General features: G+C 52.2%; 1 protein-coding gene across 1 annotated transcript in view; it reads left to right on the plus strand.

The window, feature by feature from the left end:
• The window catches only part of STKLD1 (serine/threonine kinase like domain containing 1), a 44133-nt gene that overhangs the window by 5486 nt on the left and 25813 nt on the right, over positions 1-12834 (plus strand). Inside the window, exons 6-12 of the mRNA XM_064290863.1 lie at positions 2137-2211; positions 3501-3602; positions 6162-6232; positions 7169-7284; positions 7864-7982; positions 8636-8799; positions 10011-10141. Of these exons, the coding sequence (XP_064146933.1) occupies positions 2137-2211; positions 3501-3602; positions 6162-6232; positions 7169-7284; positions 7864-7982; positions 8636-8799; positions 10011-10141 (778 nt within the window). The remainder of the gene's footprint in view (positions 1-2136; positions 2212-3500; positions 3603-6161; positions 6233-7168; positions 7285-7863; positions 7983-8635; positions 8800-10010; positions 10142-12834) is intronic.

The raw sequence follows: 12834 nt of genomic DNA on the forward strand, positions 1-12834 counted from the left end.
CAAAGAGAACTTAAATTACCCTTAATTCTACCACTCAGAAACGACTAACGATAACGTCCTAACAGTAATAGTGTGCACAGCTGCACGCGTTTCAGTTCAGTAGACGAAAACTGCCCTGGGTGGTTTCTCTTTGCTTGTCTTAGTTATCTAGTGCTGCTGCTACCAATTGCCAATCTGACACAAAGGGTCCTTGTCTTTTTCCAAGTAAGAATACACGCGAAAGACAAACTTTATCTTCAGCAAGCTTTATTTTGCTTGAGTCAAGCAAAAGGAGTCAGCGGGGATCTAAGCCTCTCCAAAAGACTGACTCGAAAAGGGAAGCAAGGGTAGGTCTTATATAGGTTTGGTGGAGACAATAAAGTAATGAATATTTAGTGGGCTTCTTTCAAGGGGCGGGTACTTCTCAGAATGGCTGTGTATGTTAATCAGGTTGAGAGCGCACCTGGAATCTAAGATGGAACCCGCTGATATTCAAGATGGAGCCCTCTCAGCAGCCCTTGGCATCACTTATTATGGGATATAGCACAAGCCCACTTGATCTTCGGCACTACATCGCCATCTTCAGAGGGCTAAGGAAGGTCAAACAGCGGTCACGCTGCTCCTCTGCGCGTAAGGAGCCTGCAGAGGAGGAGGGGACTAGAAAGACACGAAGAAAAAAAAAAAAATTTTTTTTTTTTTTTTTTAACTAAGAAGGAGATAGTAATTCAGGGCCGCCCCAATCGTATCTCATGTTGACAGGGTGGGTTCCTGTTTACCTAACTTCTAGATGATAATCTTTTAAAAGCTCTTTTGTTCAGCCACCCTATCTGTTCACCTAACCCTATCTGTCTCACTGCCATAACAGAATTACCACAAGTGGATGGCTTTAACAAAGAGAAATTTATTTTCTCACAGTCTAGTACTTTACAAGTCCAAGGTTTCAAGCCCAAGTTCACGGTATCAGATCCAGGGGAAGTCTTTCTCTGTCGGCCCTGGAGGAAGGTCCTTGTCCTCAATCTTTCCCTGGTTGAGGAGCTTCTCAGGCACAGGGACCCCGGATCCAAAGAACTTGCTCTGCTCCTGGTGCTGCTTTCTTGGTGGTATGAGGTCCCCCACTCTCTGCTAGCTTCCCTTTCCTTTTATCTCTTGAGAGATAAAAGATGGTGCAGGTCACACCCTAGGGAAACTCCCTTTACTTTGGATCCGGGGAGGTGACCTGTTACAATCCCACCATAATCCTTTTAACCACAGACAAAGATTATGATTTTTAACACATAGGAAAATTAAAAACGGAGGACAACCACATGTGCCCTAACCAAGCTGATACATTTTTGGGGGGCCATAATTCAATCCATGACATTGCCTTTCTTGAATTTCACCTGGGGTTAGATATACCACTTATAGTAAATGGTCTTTTGCTTCTTCTTCCTGGAATTGCCAGCTCATGAGCTTTGCCAACAAGCATCTGTTGAGTCTGCAGTGTGACCGGGTCACGGTGAAGGGTCTCTGCTAGGCAACACTCTGACAAAGGGGGAGAGGAAGGTTCACAGACCACCCGTAGTTCCTTTACCTATCCCAGCTTTCACTCTTCCCAGCTCCTTTCCAGAACCCGCTGGGCAGCCTGCGTCCATCCCTAATCTCCCACCATAAGCATTGTCCACTGGCTCCTAGTTTGTAGTGTGTGAAGCAGCTATTCCTGCTGCCTGGTTGCTTTCCTTTTCAAAGCACTTGCAGCTCTGGGATACTCTGACCTCCAGCCACATGACCCAGGAGGTCAGGTGAGCAGTGGACCACTAGTCCTGCTTCCCATTGGCTGCACCCCCTTCTCTAGCCCACACTGAGGGCACTGATTGCCTTCCTACAGACTTGCCACTTTATCCGCATCTGCTCCCTTAATCCCTGGGGGCAGACACCACTGTCACGAGAGAGGCTGACCTTCTCCCCTCAGTCACACAGCACAGCCAGCACCTGCTGGAGGCAGGACCCACCCTGGCCATCTGGCTCCTGACCACCAGGCTGCGTGGCCTCCCTATGCCCACTCTTTGTGGTGCTTGGAGCCGGATGCTGGCGTTTGTGTTGGGATATGTGATGGAGAAGCACAAACTGGGAAGCGGTGTTTCCAGAACTTCTCCACTTATTCTCCTTTCTTCCCTGCAGCTCATGCCGCTGCTGAAGCTCCAGCATGCACACCTGTCCATCTACCAGGAGCTGTTCATCATATGGGACAGCCAGGTGGGTTGGGGCGGGCTCCTCCAGGCTCAGCTATGTGCAGTGGGCAGGGCCAAACAGACTGAGCCCCAAGCCGCCTCAACCCCATTGTAACGGCTTCGGAGTGGCCATGGCAGGGACCCTGAATGAGGCTACCCCTGACTCAGCACCTCCTGGGGCCAAGTAGCACACGTGCGCTCTCTGTGCATGATCTCACGTGAACCCCCTAGAACCTCGATGGTTACTGTCCCCGTTTTACAGAAGGAGACACAGGCTGAGAACAGTGAGTTCCTCTAGGTTACCCACTAGGAAGTGGTGAGGCAGGAGGCTCAGCCAGGTGTGTCTAACCAGCCAGGTGTGTCTGACCCCTGCGCCCTGTCCTGCAGCCCAAGGATTAGAGGCCTGCACTTGTGAACGGGGAGCCGGAGGAGCAAGTGCGAGGAGCTAGCTCCCCTGCTTTCTGCTGTTACTGCCACCCAGGTTTTCCTGGGCCTCCTGACTCCTTACTTTTGTGGGTCCTGCACAGTTTACAACCAGCATCATGTCCACCATCAGGCCCTAGGAGCTCATTTTCCTGGGGGGCACTGGGGCTCAGAGAGGGTAAAGAGCTCTCCCACAGCCACGCAGTTGCATGGGGATCCACAGCCAAACCAAACCCATTGCTGTCGAGTTGATTCTGACTCATAACAACCCTACAGGACAGAGTAGAACTGCCCCATAGGGTTCCCAAGGCCGTAATCTTTATGGAAGCAGACTGCTTCATCTTTCTTCCGAGGAGTGGCTGGTGGGTTGGAACCACAGACCTTTTCCTTAGCAGCTGAGCGCTTAACTGTTGCGCCACCAGAGCTCCCTCCCCTTCCACTGGACCCTGGAAAACTATTAGGGGACATCCTTGCATGCACTCACTGAGCCTGTGTATCTTTTGGGCCCTGGTGCTCTCAAGGACACTTCGCTATGGAGGGCTCACAGGGTCCTCAAGAGCCCTGAGTTGGAGCTGGGGTGGGTTCCAGGAGGGCTCCTCGGAGGAAATGTGATTTAAGCCAAGCCCTGAAGGATGAGTAGAGCTATCCCCACCAAGAGGGTGATGGGGGGGCCCAGGCAGAGGGAGCCTTGCACACAGGTGGGAGGCCGCCCAGCCTTTGGAGAAGTCCAAGTAGCTTGGTAGGCATGGAGCTTGAAGCTTGGACTGGGGGTGGGGCGTGAACTCGGGAGAGAGTGGATGCTCTCCCCAGCAGAGGAGAGTCCCTGGGGGAGGTGAAGCTTCCCTCCACCGGAGCTGCAGCACCCGGCTAAAGGCCTCCATGTTCCCACAGATCTCCTCTCTGTTCCTCTGCCTGGTAATGGAGTACAATAAGGAGACCTTCCAGAAGTTCATTGAGAAGAAAAGGAATACAAGGACGATCATTGACCCTGAGGTAAAGCAGCCTTCTGGGGACGCCAGGCCCTGGTGACCATCTGGACCTTGTGGTCTCTCGGGGTCACAGCTATGGGCAGAGGGACATTGGGGAGGGCAGGCACTACTGCGATCTGGCCTGATTTTCTCCTTCAAGGTATGTATTGATTATTGTGTACTATAATGTGTGCCAAAAGAATGAACAAATCTATCTTGGAAAAAGTACAGCCAGAATTCTCCTTAGAAGCAAGGATGGCGAGACTATATCTCACATACCTTGGACATATTATCAGGAGGGATCGGTCCCAGGAGAAGGATATCATGGTAAAGTAGAGGGTCAGCGAAAAAGAGGAAGACCCTCGATGAGATGGATTGACACAGTGGCTGCAACAGTGGGCTCAAGCACAACAATTATAAGAATGGGGCAGGACTGGGCAGTGTTTCTTTCTGTTGTCCATGGGGTTGCTATGAGTCAGAACCAACTCGATGGCACCTAACAACAACAATATAACATGTGAATATCTTAAGTGTGCAGCTTGACGCATTCTTACATATGCCTACACCCAGTAACTTCATTCAGATCAAGACATAGACATTCCTAGAACCCCAGCAGGTTGCAGTCAATACTCCACTGTACCGTTGAGTAATCATGGTTAGACATCTTGTCTTCAGAGATTTGTCCGGCTTGTTTTTGAACTTCATGTGAATGAAATCATACGGCATGTCATCTTTGTATCTGGTGTCTTTCATCTCGTCTAAGGCTTTTACGGTTCACCCATGCGGTTTCGTGTATCAGTAAATTGTCCTTTTCATCGCCTGGTACTACTCCATTGTATAAATATACCACAGTGTCTTCAATTGTTCTAGTCTTGATGGGCATTTGGATTGTTTCCAGTTGTTGGTGATTATGAATGAGGCTGCTATGAACGTGGTTGGATATGTCTCTTGGTGGATCTAAGTGCTGATTTGTCTCGGATAAATACCCAGGAGTGGAATTGTTGGGTTGTGAAGTAGGCACATGTTTAGCTTTAGTACTTATTCCAGACAATTTTCCAAAGTTGTTTGGTTGAACCAGTTTTTATTCTCACCAGCTTGAGAATTCCAGTTGCTATACATCTTTGCCAACACTTTACAGTGTCAGTCTCTAATTTTAGCTTTTCAGGTGGTGGGCAGTGATATTTTATTGCGGTTTCAATTTGCATTTCCTTCGCAAGATGGTGGTAAGCACTTTTTTGGCCATTTGGATATCTTCTTTTATGCCTGTGCAAGTCTTTTGGCCATTTTAAAAATTGGGTCATTCTCATCTTTTTCTTACTGATACGTTCTGGATACAAGCGTGCAGAGCACCTTCTCCCGGTCTGTGGCTTGCTGATTCACTTTCTTCATGATGTCTTTTGATAAACAGAAGTTCTTAGTTTTAATGAAGTTCAATTTATCAATATTTTCTTTTATGGTTAGTGGCTTTTGAGTCCTGCCGTAGAAGGCTTTCCTGCCCCAAGGTCATGAAGCTATTCTCCCCAGTTTTCTTCCGGAAGCTTGGTGGTTTTCACTTTCGCCTTTAGGTCTGTGACTCACTCCAAATGAGCATTGTCTGCTTTGGCCCTGACAACACCTCTGCTTGGTGGACCTTGGGCACCATGGTCCTCTGAAGGGTTCTGAGGGGCCTATAGCTCCACTCCCACCGTGGCCTCAGGGGCAGGTTCTGGAGTGGGTTTCCAACCTTCTATTAGTGGTGCAATCCTTTAAAAAACAAAATGTTACTCAGAAGCCCAGGAAGCCCACAGAGTCTAATTGGGGGAGGGAGATGGTGGAAGGCAGAGTGGGGGGAAGCACAGGGTCCTGCACACCCAGCCCCTCTCTGACGCCCCAGGGTGGCTTTGAAGCACCATTGTGGCCTCCAGGGTTCCGAGGAACACGGTTTGAAAATCACTGCCCTAGAAACAAGATACAAAATTCTTCCAGAACATTCTCAGGGCTCTTTTAATTCTGATGACGTTGAGAGGCAGGTCTCAAGTAAGCACCGAAGACTTCAACATTTCTGATGCCCACAAGGCTGATGGGCCCCAAGCTCTGGGCAGGTGCTGGGCAGTGAGGGCCACAGAGTGGTCGGGGGTGGGGGTCCCCAGTGTCCCCAGTATGAGACGAGTGCAGGGTATGGAGGCCAGGGAGCATCCCTGTCTCTGGAGAGGCACTCCAGCCTGAGGGAATCAGACATCCTCTGGAGAGGCGGGACCCCTTCCCAGTGGAGCTCTGGACAAGCATCAGGCCTCCATCTGGGCAGACGCACTGAGAATAACCACCACTGCTGGCTGCTGTGAATGGCGCCACCTAATGGCAGAGGCAGGGAGCCATACTCCAGGAACCTGCCTGTGCTTGGGTGCCACCGTATGACAAAGTAGAACTGCCCCACAGGGTTTCTTAGGCTGTAATCTTTACAGGAGCAGATGGCTGTGTCTTTCTCCCATGGAGAGGCTGGGTGGGTTCGAACTGCTGACCTTTTGTTAGCAGCTGAGTGCTAAACCATTGTGCCACCAGGCCTCCTCAGCCCCTTCCAATCCTGCTGTCCCTGCTTCCTCCCCAGTGGATGCAGAACGTGCTGGGCCAGGTGCTGGACGCGCTGGAATACCTTCACCAGTCGGACATCATTCACAGGTGACTGGGGCCCACCTGGGAGTGGCCAGGCTGCTGCAAGAGAAAAGGCACTGTATCCCCTCGGGTTTCAGTACCGAGGCAGGACCTAGGGAGAGGAGCATGGAGCCAGCACAGCCAGTGTGAGGACCACCCCTTCCACAGCACCTCCTGCACGGAACCACCATTCCCGAGGCGTCCTTACCACACACAGCTGCGTGGCGTGTGAGCTTACTGGCAGGTTTTTCTAAAGGAAAGAAAACAGACCACGGCACTGCAAGGGGAGACGGTGCTGCCACTGTGGCCTCTGGACAGCCAGCGTGCGGCAGTACCCCTCCTGAGCTGCCCACCTGCACACAGTCGGCTGGAGGCTCTGGAAGCCGTGGTCTGCAGGGGGTGTAGAGAAGGAGCCCTGGGGTGACGGATTTAAATTGAAAGTCAATATCTTAGCGAAATGAGGAGAGGGACACCACGGGGATCATATGTGCAAAGAGAAATATTCAGGATTCAATGTCGGCGTCCTTGAACATCTAAAAAATGATCTAAGCGCCCAAAAGAAACTCATAGTAAAGACCTGGAAGGAGGTAAACCGGCTGTTAACAGAGGAACCTCAGTGATGGCTGTTTTCCTACTTGTAGTTTCTTTTTTTTTTTTTTTTCCAATTTAAAATAACTGAGCATATTTTCTATTTATAGGAAACAGTTATTTTAAAAGTGGACTGAGAAGGGGACATTTTACTGAGGAGGGAAGAGGGGTGGGGCTGCTCCCCCAGGCCTGGGTGGGCAGAGGCAGGGAGTAAGGTCCACTCGCACACGTGGGCCCAGCCATCTCCCCACCTATCTTTGTCCTGAGGCCCAGCTGGGCCCCGCCCCACCAAGCAGCCACCCAAGGCAGCCCCAGGTGTTGTGGCAAAGGCATGCTCGCTGACGCCCAGAGGAGGATTTCACCTCTCGGTTTCAGGAACCTCAAGCCCTCCAACATCCTCCTGGTCAACAACAACCATTGCAAACTACAGGACTTGAGCTCCAACGCACTGATGACTGACAAGGCCAAATGGAAGATCCGGGTGGAGGAAGGTGGCTGAGCATCACCAAGACAGTGGAGGGGGGCTGTGGGGGAAGGACGTAGATGGCCAGCAGGCAGGGGGAGGAATGGTGGCCACTCGGGAGGCTGGGACAAGGCAGCACCAAACCTCTCTTTATTCAGAAAGTCCCTGTAGATACCCGGGGCTTGGGTGGACTCCAGAGACCCACTTATCTGGTTGTAACTGAGCAGGAGTGTCACCGTCGGGGGTGGATGTTGGGATCAAAAGATACCCAACATTGTAAGAGCTCCGAGAAGCAAAGTAATGGTTGTGATACCCCCAAATGTTAACCTGTGGAGGGAAAAAAAAGACTTCAGAAGACAGGAAGCCAGCCTGGGCTGACTAGGGCCTACTGGAAACCAGGCCCCGGCTGGTGGTGGATTACTTCACTGGGTCCTAAAATCCTCAGGAGATGTTAGGGGCGGAGGGCAAGGGGAGATGAGGCCTCTTCCCACTGGAAAGGTGATGGGGCCAAGGGAGGTGGCTCCAAGCCTGTAACAGAGGTCAGGATGGAGAGAGCTTCCCCACAGATCTCATCTCTGTTCTGCATCCACCCTGCTCCTGCCAACAGACCCCTTCCAGAAGTCCTGGATGGCCCCTGAAGCCCTGAACCTCTCCTTCAGCCAGAAATCTGACATCTGGTCCCTGGGCTGCATCCTTCTCGACATGGCCAGCTGCTCCTTTGTGGAGGTGAGCTGCCCCTGCCCTGCCCCAAACCCCTGGGAGCGGCCCTGCCCACCGCAGCCTGCAGGGGCGAGCGCATCCTGGCCGGGAAGGGGTGCAGGGAGCTGGCCTCAGCCTGCTCCCTCTTGGGCCACCTTGGGATGCTCTGCTGTACCCCCATCCGCTGTTGGGCCACCCCCCTAGAACTCCCCCAGAGCCTGGCACTAGAAACAGGTCTGCTGGGTTCTAGGGTATAGTAACTGCAGTGGTGGTTGTATTGAAACTTGGCTCTGCCTCCGTGAAGCCCCTCGCCGCTCACCTCTGAAGACCCACAGGGAAGCTAGGGTCCTTCACTCTTTGGGGGGCCGTGTGACATACTGGAAAGAACAAGGGCTCCGTATTAGAGCGCCATGGGCCCCACCCCAACCTCCACTGAATGTGGCCTTGCGCAGGGTGCTCTACTGCCCCAAGCCTCAGTTTCACCTTCTGTTAAATGGGCTGGGTTTGGGATTAGAGAGCAGACCCTCAGCCCCCTCCCCCATGACCCTCCATCTCTCCCACACATGGTCTGGCCCACATGAGCCCACGGCTGCCTGTCCCCTTGATGGCTTCCTGCCCCCAGCACAGCCCTGCGCTGCAGTGAGGGCCCGGCACGGAGCCCTGTCCTCTGTCTCCGACAGAACACAGAAGCCATGCTTCTGCGGAAGTCTCTCCGCATGCTTCCAAACGGCCTGCAGGATGTGCTGAGGAAGATAGAGGACAGGAAGGTCCCCGACGCTGACACGCTGGCTTTCCTTCTGCCGAGGATGCTTCAAATCAACCCCGAGGAGCGCATCACAGTGAGGTGAGCTCAGTGCTTCCTTCCGCAGCTCCCGGCTTCGCGCATGCACACGCATGCACATGCAAACACACATACACATGTTCACGCACCCACCAGACACACACATGCGAATGTACACACACACACTCATGCATGCACACACATGCACACACATACGCACGCACTTGCACTCACACGAGTACACACCTTCGTGACACATGTGCATGCACATACGTATATGAACACTCATGCATACACACGTGTACACACATGCATGCACACACGATGCATTCACAGGTGTGCACACATACATGTGCACACCCATACATATGCACACATGATGCATTCACGGGTGTGCACACACCCACACACATGTGCACACCCACACACGCATGCACACATGATGCATTCACAGGTGTGCACACACCCACACACATGTGCACACCCACACACGCACACATGATGCATTCACAGGTGTGCACACACCCACACATGTGCACACCCACACACATGCACACATGATGCATTCACAGGTGTGCACACACCCACACACATACACATGTGCACACCCACACACACATGCACACACGATGCATTCACAGGTGTGCACACACCCACACACATACACGTGTGCACACCCACACACACATGCACACACGATGCATTCACAGGCGTGCACACACACATACACATGTGCGCACCTGCACATTCACGCACACACACACAAGACCACTTGGTCCCTAACGGCCACAAAGCTTACTCACCCTGGATGGTGGGCTTTTCCCTTGTCGCCCTCACACCTGTGCAGCCCGGGCCATCTTGAAGGCACCTTTTTTGCACTTGGCAAGCAGGGCCGACCTTCTGCCAGTCTCAGGAGGCCAGGCTGAGAGTCTGTGACACTCTGAGGCCCCTGGGAAGCTCTTTCATTTTAATTTATTTTAAAATCAGAAGAAAAGGACATACAGTAAGGAATGCAGCCTGGCCTATATTGGTCTTTATAGCAACACAGTCGTAAAATTTGCTTTTTTGTGTGTGTGAGGAGCGAGGGGCACGACTTCACAGCGGAGCTGCCGGGGTAGGATTGCTGGGCCACCAGCCACGGCACTGGCACTGTTCCAGGACCCTAGAGGAAGGGGCTGCCCCATGGCCCATGAGCCACAGAGCCTGAGGCCAAGGACCAGTGACGTGAGCGGTAGAAAGGCAGTGCCCCCTCGCCTGTCTCTGCCCACCTGCAGGGATGTGATCCACTTCGCCTTTGTGACCAAGGAGTTCAAGTCCTCAAGTGTGGCACTGACGCTGCACAGGCAGGTGGTGCCCTCGGTCATCGCTGACATGCTCTTAGGAAGCAACGTTGCAAGTGTCTTAGGTACTGGTGGGCCCTAGGAGGGGAGGGTGTGGGGCTGCTTGGTGTCAGCACCCACCATCTCAGCTCCAGAGGGGGTGTGCTGCCTGCAATGTGGCCCCTATGCATGGCTGTGCAGGGGTGGCTTCCAGGCTCCCCCCTCATCCCCAAGCACCGCTTTGCTTAGGAAGCTGGCCTGTTCAGACACCCTACATAGCTCCCAGTAACCTACGTCTGGCCCCACCTACTTTCCATTCTTTTTGCTATGCAAATCCTGTGTGTAGCTACAAGGGCCCACTCGCAGGCCCCATGGGCCCCTGGGACCTGCTTCCCTGCTTCCTTCTATACCTTGTGTACAGCAGCCCAGCTGCCCAGCGTCTTCCTCGTGCTGCAGGAGGGCTGGGCGCGGGGGGGGGCCAGCAGCAACCAGGTCCACCAGGCGCCGGGGCTCTGTGCAGGGTGACCGTGCAGGCCTCACTGAGGGGCTGCTGGCCACCTGGTGCAGCATTGGCTCATCACACACACCACAGGTACCTGGCACCCATCTCTACCATGAATGAGTCCTGCGCTGGGGCTTCCTTGAGGCTCCCAGCACGTGATAGCTATGTCCAAGGTCTTGAGTAAATGATGGGTCTAGAAACTACCTTCAAGTTCAAGGTTAGCTCCATGCCTCCCCCCCATCGCTTTAAGTCCCTGGTGGGACTGGGCTATTTGCTTCCTCCTCGGTCTTTGAGGCTCCCCCATGGGTTGCCTGTAACATGGGTCGGGTCGAGAGAGAGCTGTGGGGTGACTTACCAGTGCACCCATCCTGTCCATTTCTTCTGCCCTGACTTCTGGGGAGGGGGCTGCAAGTGGGTTGGAAGGGGGAAGGGGCACCTATGAGACCACGCTGACTCATGGTCACAGGCTTTGGAGCCAGACAGACCTGGGTACTAGCTGAGCAGGTCACCCCTCTGAGCCCCAGCTTCCTTGTCTGTACAGTCAGGTCACAGGCTGCTGTGAGGACTCAGTAAGACAGCGCTTGGGCGTTGCTGTGCCCAGCACCGGGTGGGAGAGGCAGTGGGGGAGTTTCTGAATGAGCCACTGGAGAAAGAGCCTGTAACATGTAGTGGCCGAGACCACAGATCACTTCTAGAGCTGGAGTGGCAGTGGCAGGTGTGAATTTGTGGTGAACCAAAAGTAGAGAACCCTGCAGGGAACCTGGAGAAAGAGTGGCGGGAGCCTGAGGCCGGAGGCAGAGCCCCAGCCACGTGCGCACGCCGCGTACGTAGGGCAGGCTCTGAGGCTGGGCTGGAGTTCAGTTTTGGAAGCATTGCTTTGCCTCCGTATCCTCATCTGTTAAGTGGGAATGATGCAATTCATTCATCTTTTGGTGCTCCAAAATTCATGTCCTTCCCACATGCAAAACGCATTGACCCCGTCACATCATCTCGAAAGTCTTAAATCAACTCCAAGTCCAAAATCTCACCTTCTGAATCATCGAAATCAAATATCAGTGAGACTTTAGGCGTATGCCAGCCTGGGGCAAAAGTCCCCTTTGTCTGTACACCTGTATCTAGGCTACGAATTACCTGTTTCCGAAAGACAATGGTGAAACAGGCACAAGGCAGATGTTTCCATTACAAATGGGAGAAATTGGAGGGGAAGAAGGGATAACAGGCACCAGGCAAGTCCAAAACCCAGCAGAACAAATTACATTAACTCACAAGGCTTGAAAATAATCCTCTATTCTCTGAGACCACCTGGGCAATGGCCCTGCCCTCCAGACTCTGGATGTTGGCCATGCTCTCTGGATTCTGGATGGAGGCCCCTCAGCCTTGGGCTTCAGCCCCACCTTCTAGGCCTCTGGAATGGCAATTCTGCTCCCTCGGCTTTAGACGTTCAGCCATTTTAGAAGGTAGCTTATGATCAAGAACCAGTGGTATTGAAGAAAGAAGTCCAAGCTGCACCGAAGGCATTGGCAAAAAACAAAGCTCCAGGAATTGAGAGAATACCAATTGAGATGTTTCAACAAATGGATGCAGTGCTGGAGGCACTCAGTCATCTATGCCAAGAGATTTGGAAGACAGCTACCTGGCCATCCGACTGGAAGAAATCCACACTTGCGCCCATTCCAGAGAAAGGAGGTCCAACAGAATGCAGAAACTGCAGAACAATATCATTAATATCACACACTAGTAAAATTTTACTGAAGATCATTCAAAAGTGGTTGCAGCAGGGACATCGACAGGGAACTGCCAAAAATGCAAGCCAGATTCAGGAGAGGATGTGGAACAAGGGATATCATTGCTGATGTAAGATGGATGTTGGCTGAAAGGAGAGAATACCAGAAAAAGGTTTACCTGTTTTATTGACTATGCAAATTATGGATAACATTGCCAAGAATGGGAATTCCAGAACACTTAATTGTGCTCATGAGTAACCTGTACTTAGACCAAGAGGCAGTCGTTCAAACAGAACAAGGGGATACTGCGTGGTTTAAAGTCAGGAAAGGTGTGCATCAGGGTTGTATCCTTTCACTATACTTATTTAATCTGTATGCTGAGCAAGTAATCCGAGAAGCTGGACTACATGAAGAAGAACACAGGGATCAGGAGTGGAGGAAGACTCATTAACAACCTGCGATACGCATATGACACAACCTTGCTTGCTGGAAGCAAAGAGGACTTGAAGCACTTACTGATGAAGATAAAAAAAACAGCCTTCAGTATGGATTA

Source organism: Loxodonta africana, chromosome 9 (assembly GCF_030014295.1).
Source record: "Loxodonta africana isolate mLoxAfr1 chromosome 9, mLoxAfr1.hap2, whole genome shotgun sequence".
Lineage (NCBI taxonomy): Eukaryota > Metazoa > Chordata > Mammalia > Proboscidea > Elephantidae > Loxodonta > Loxodonta africana.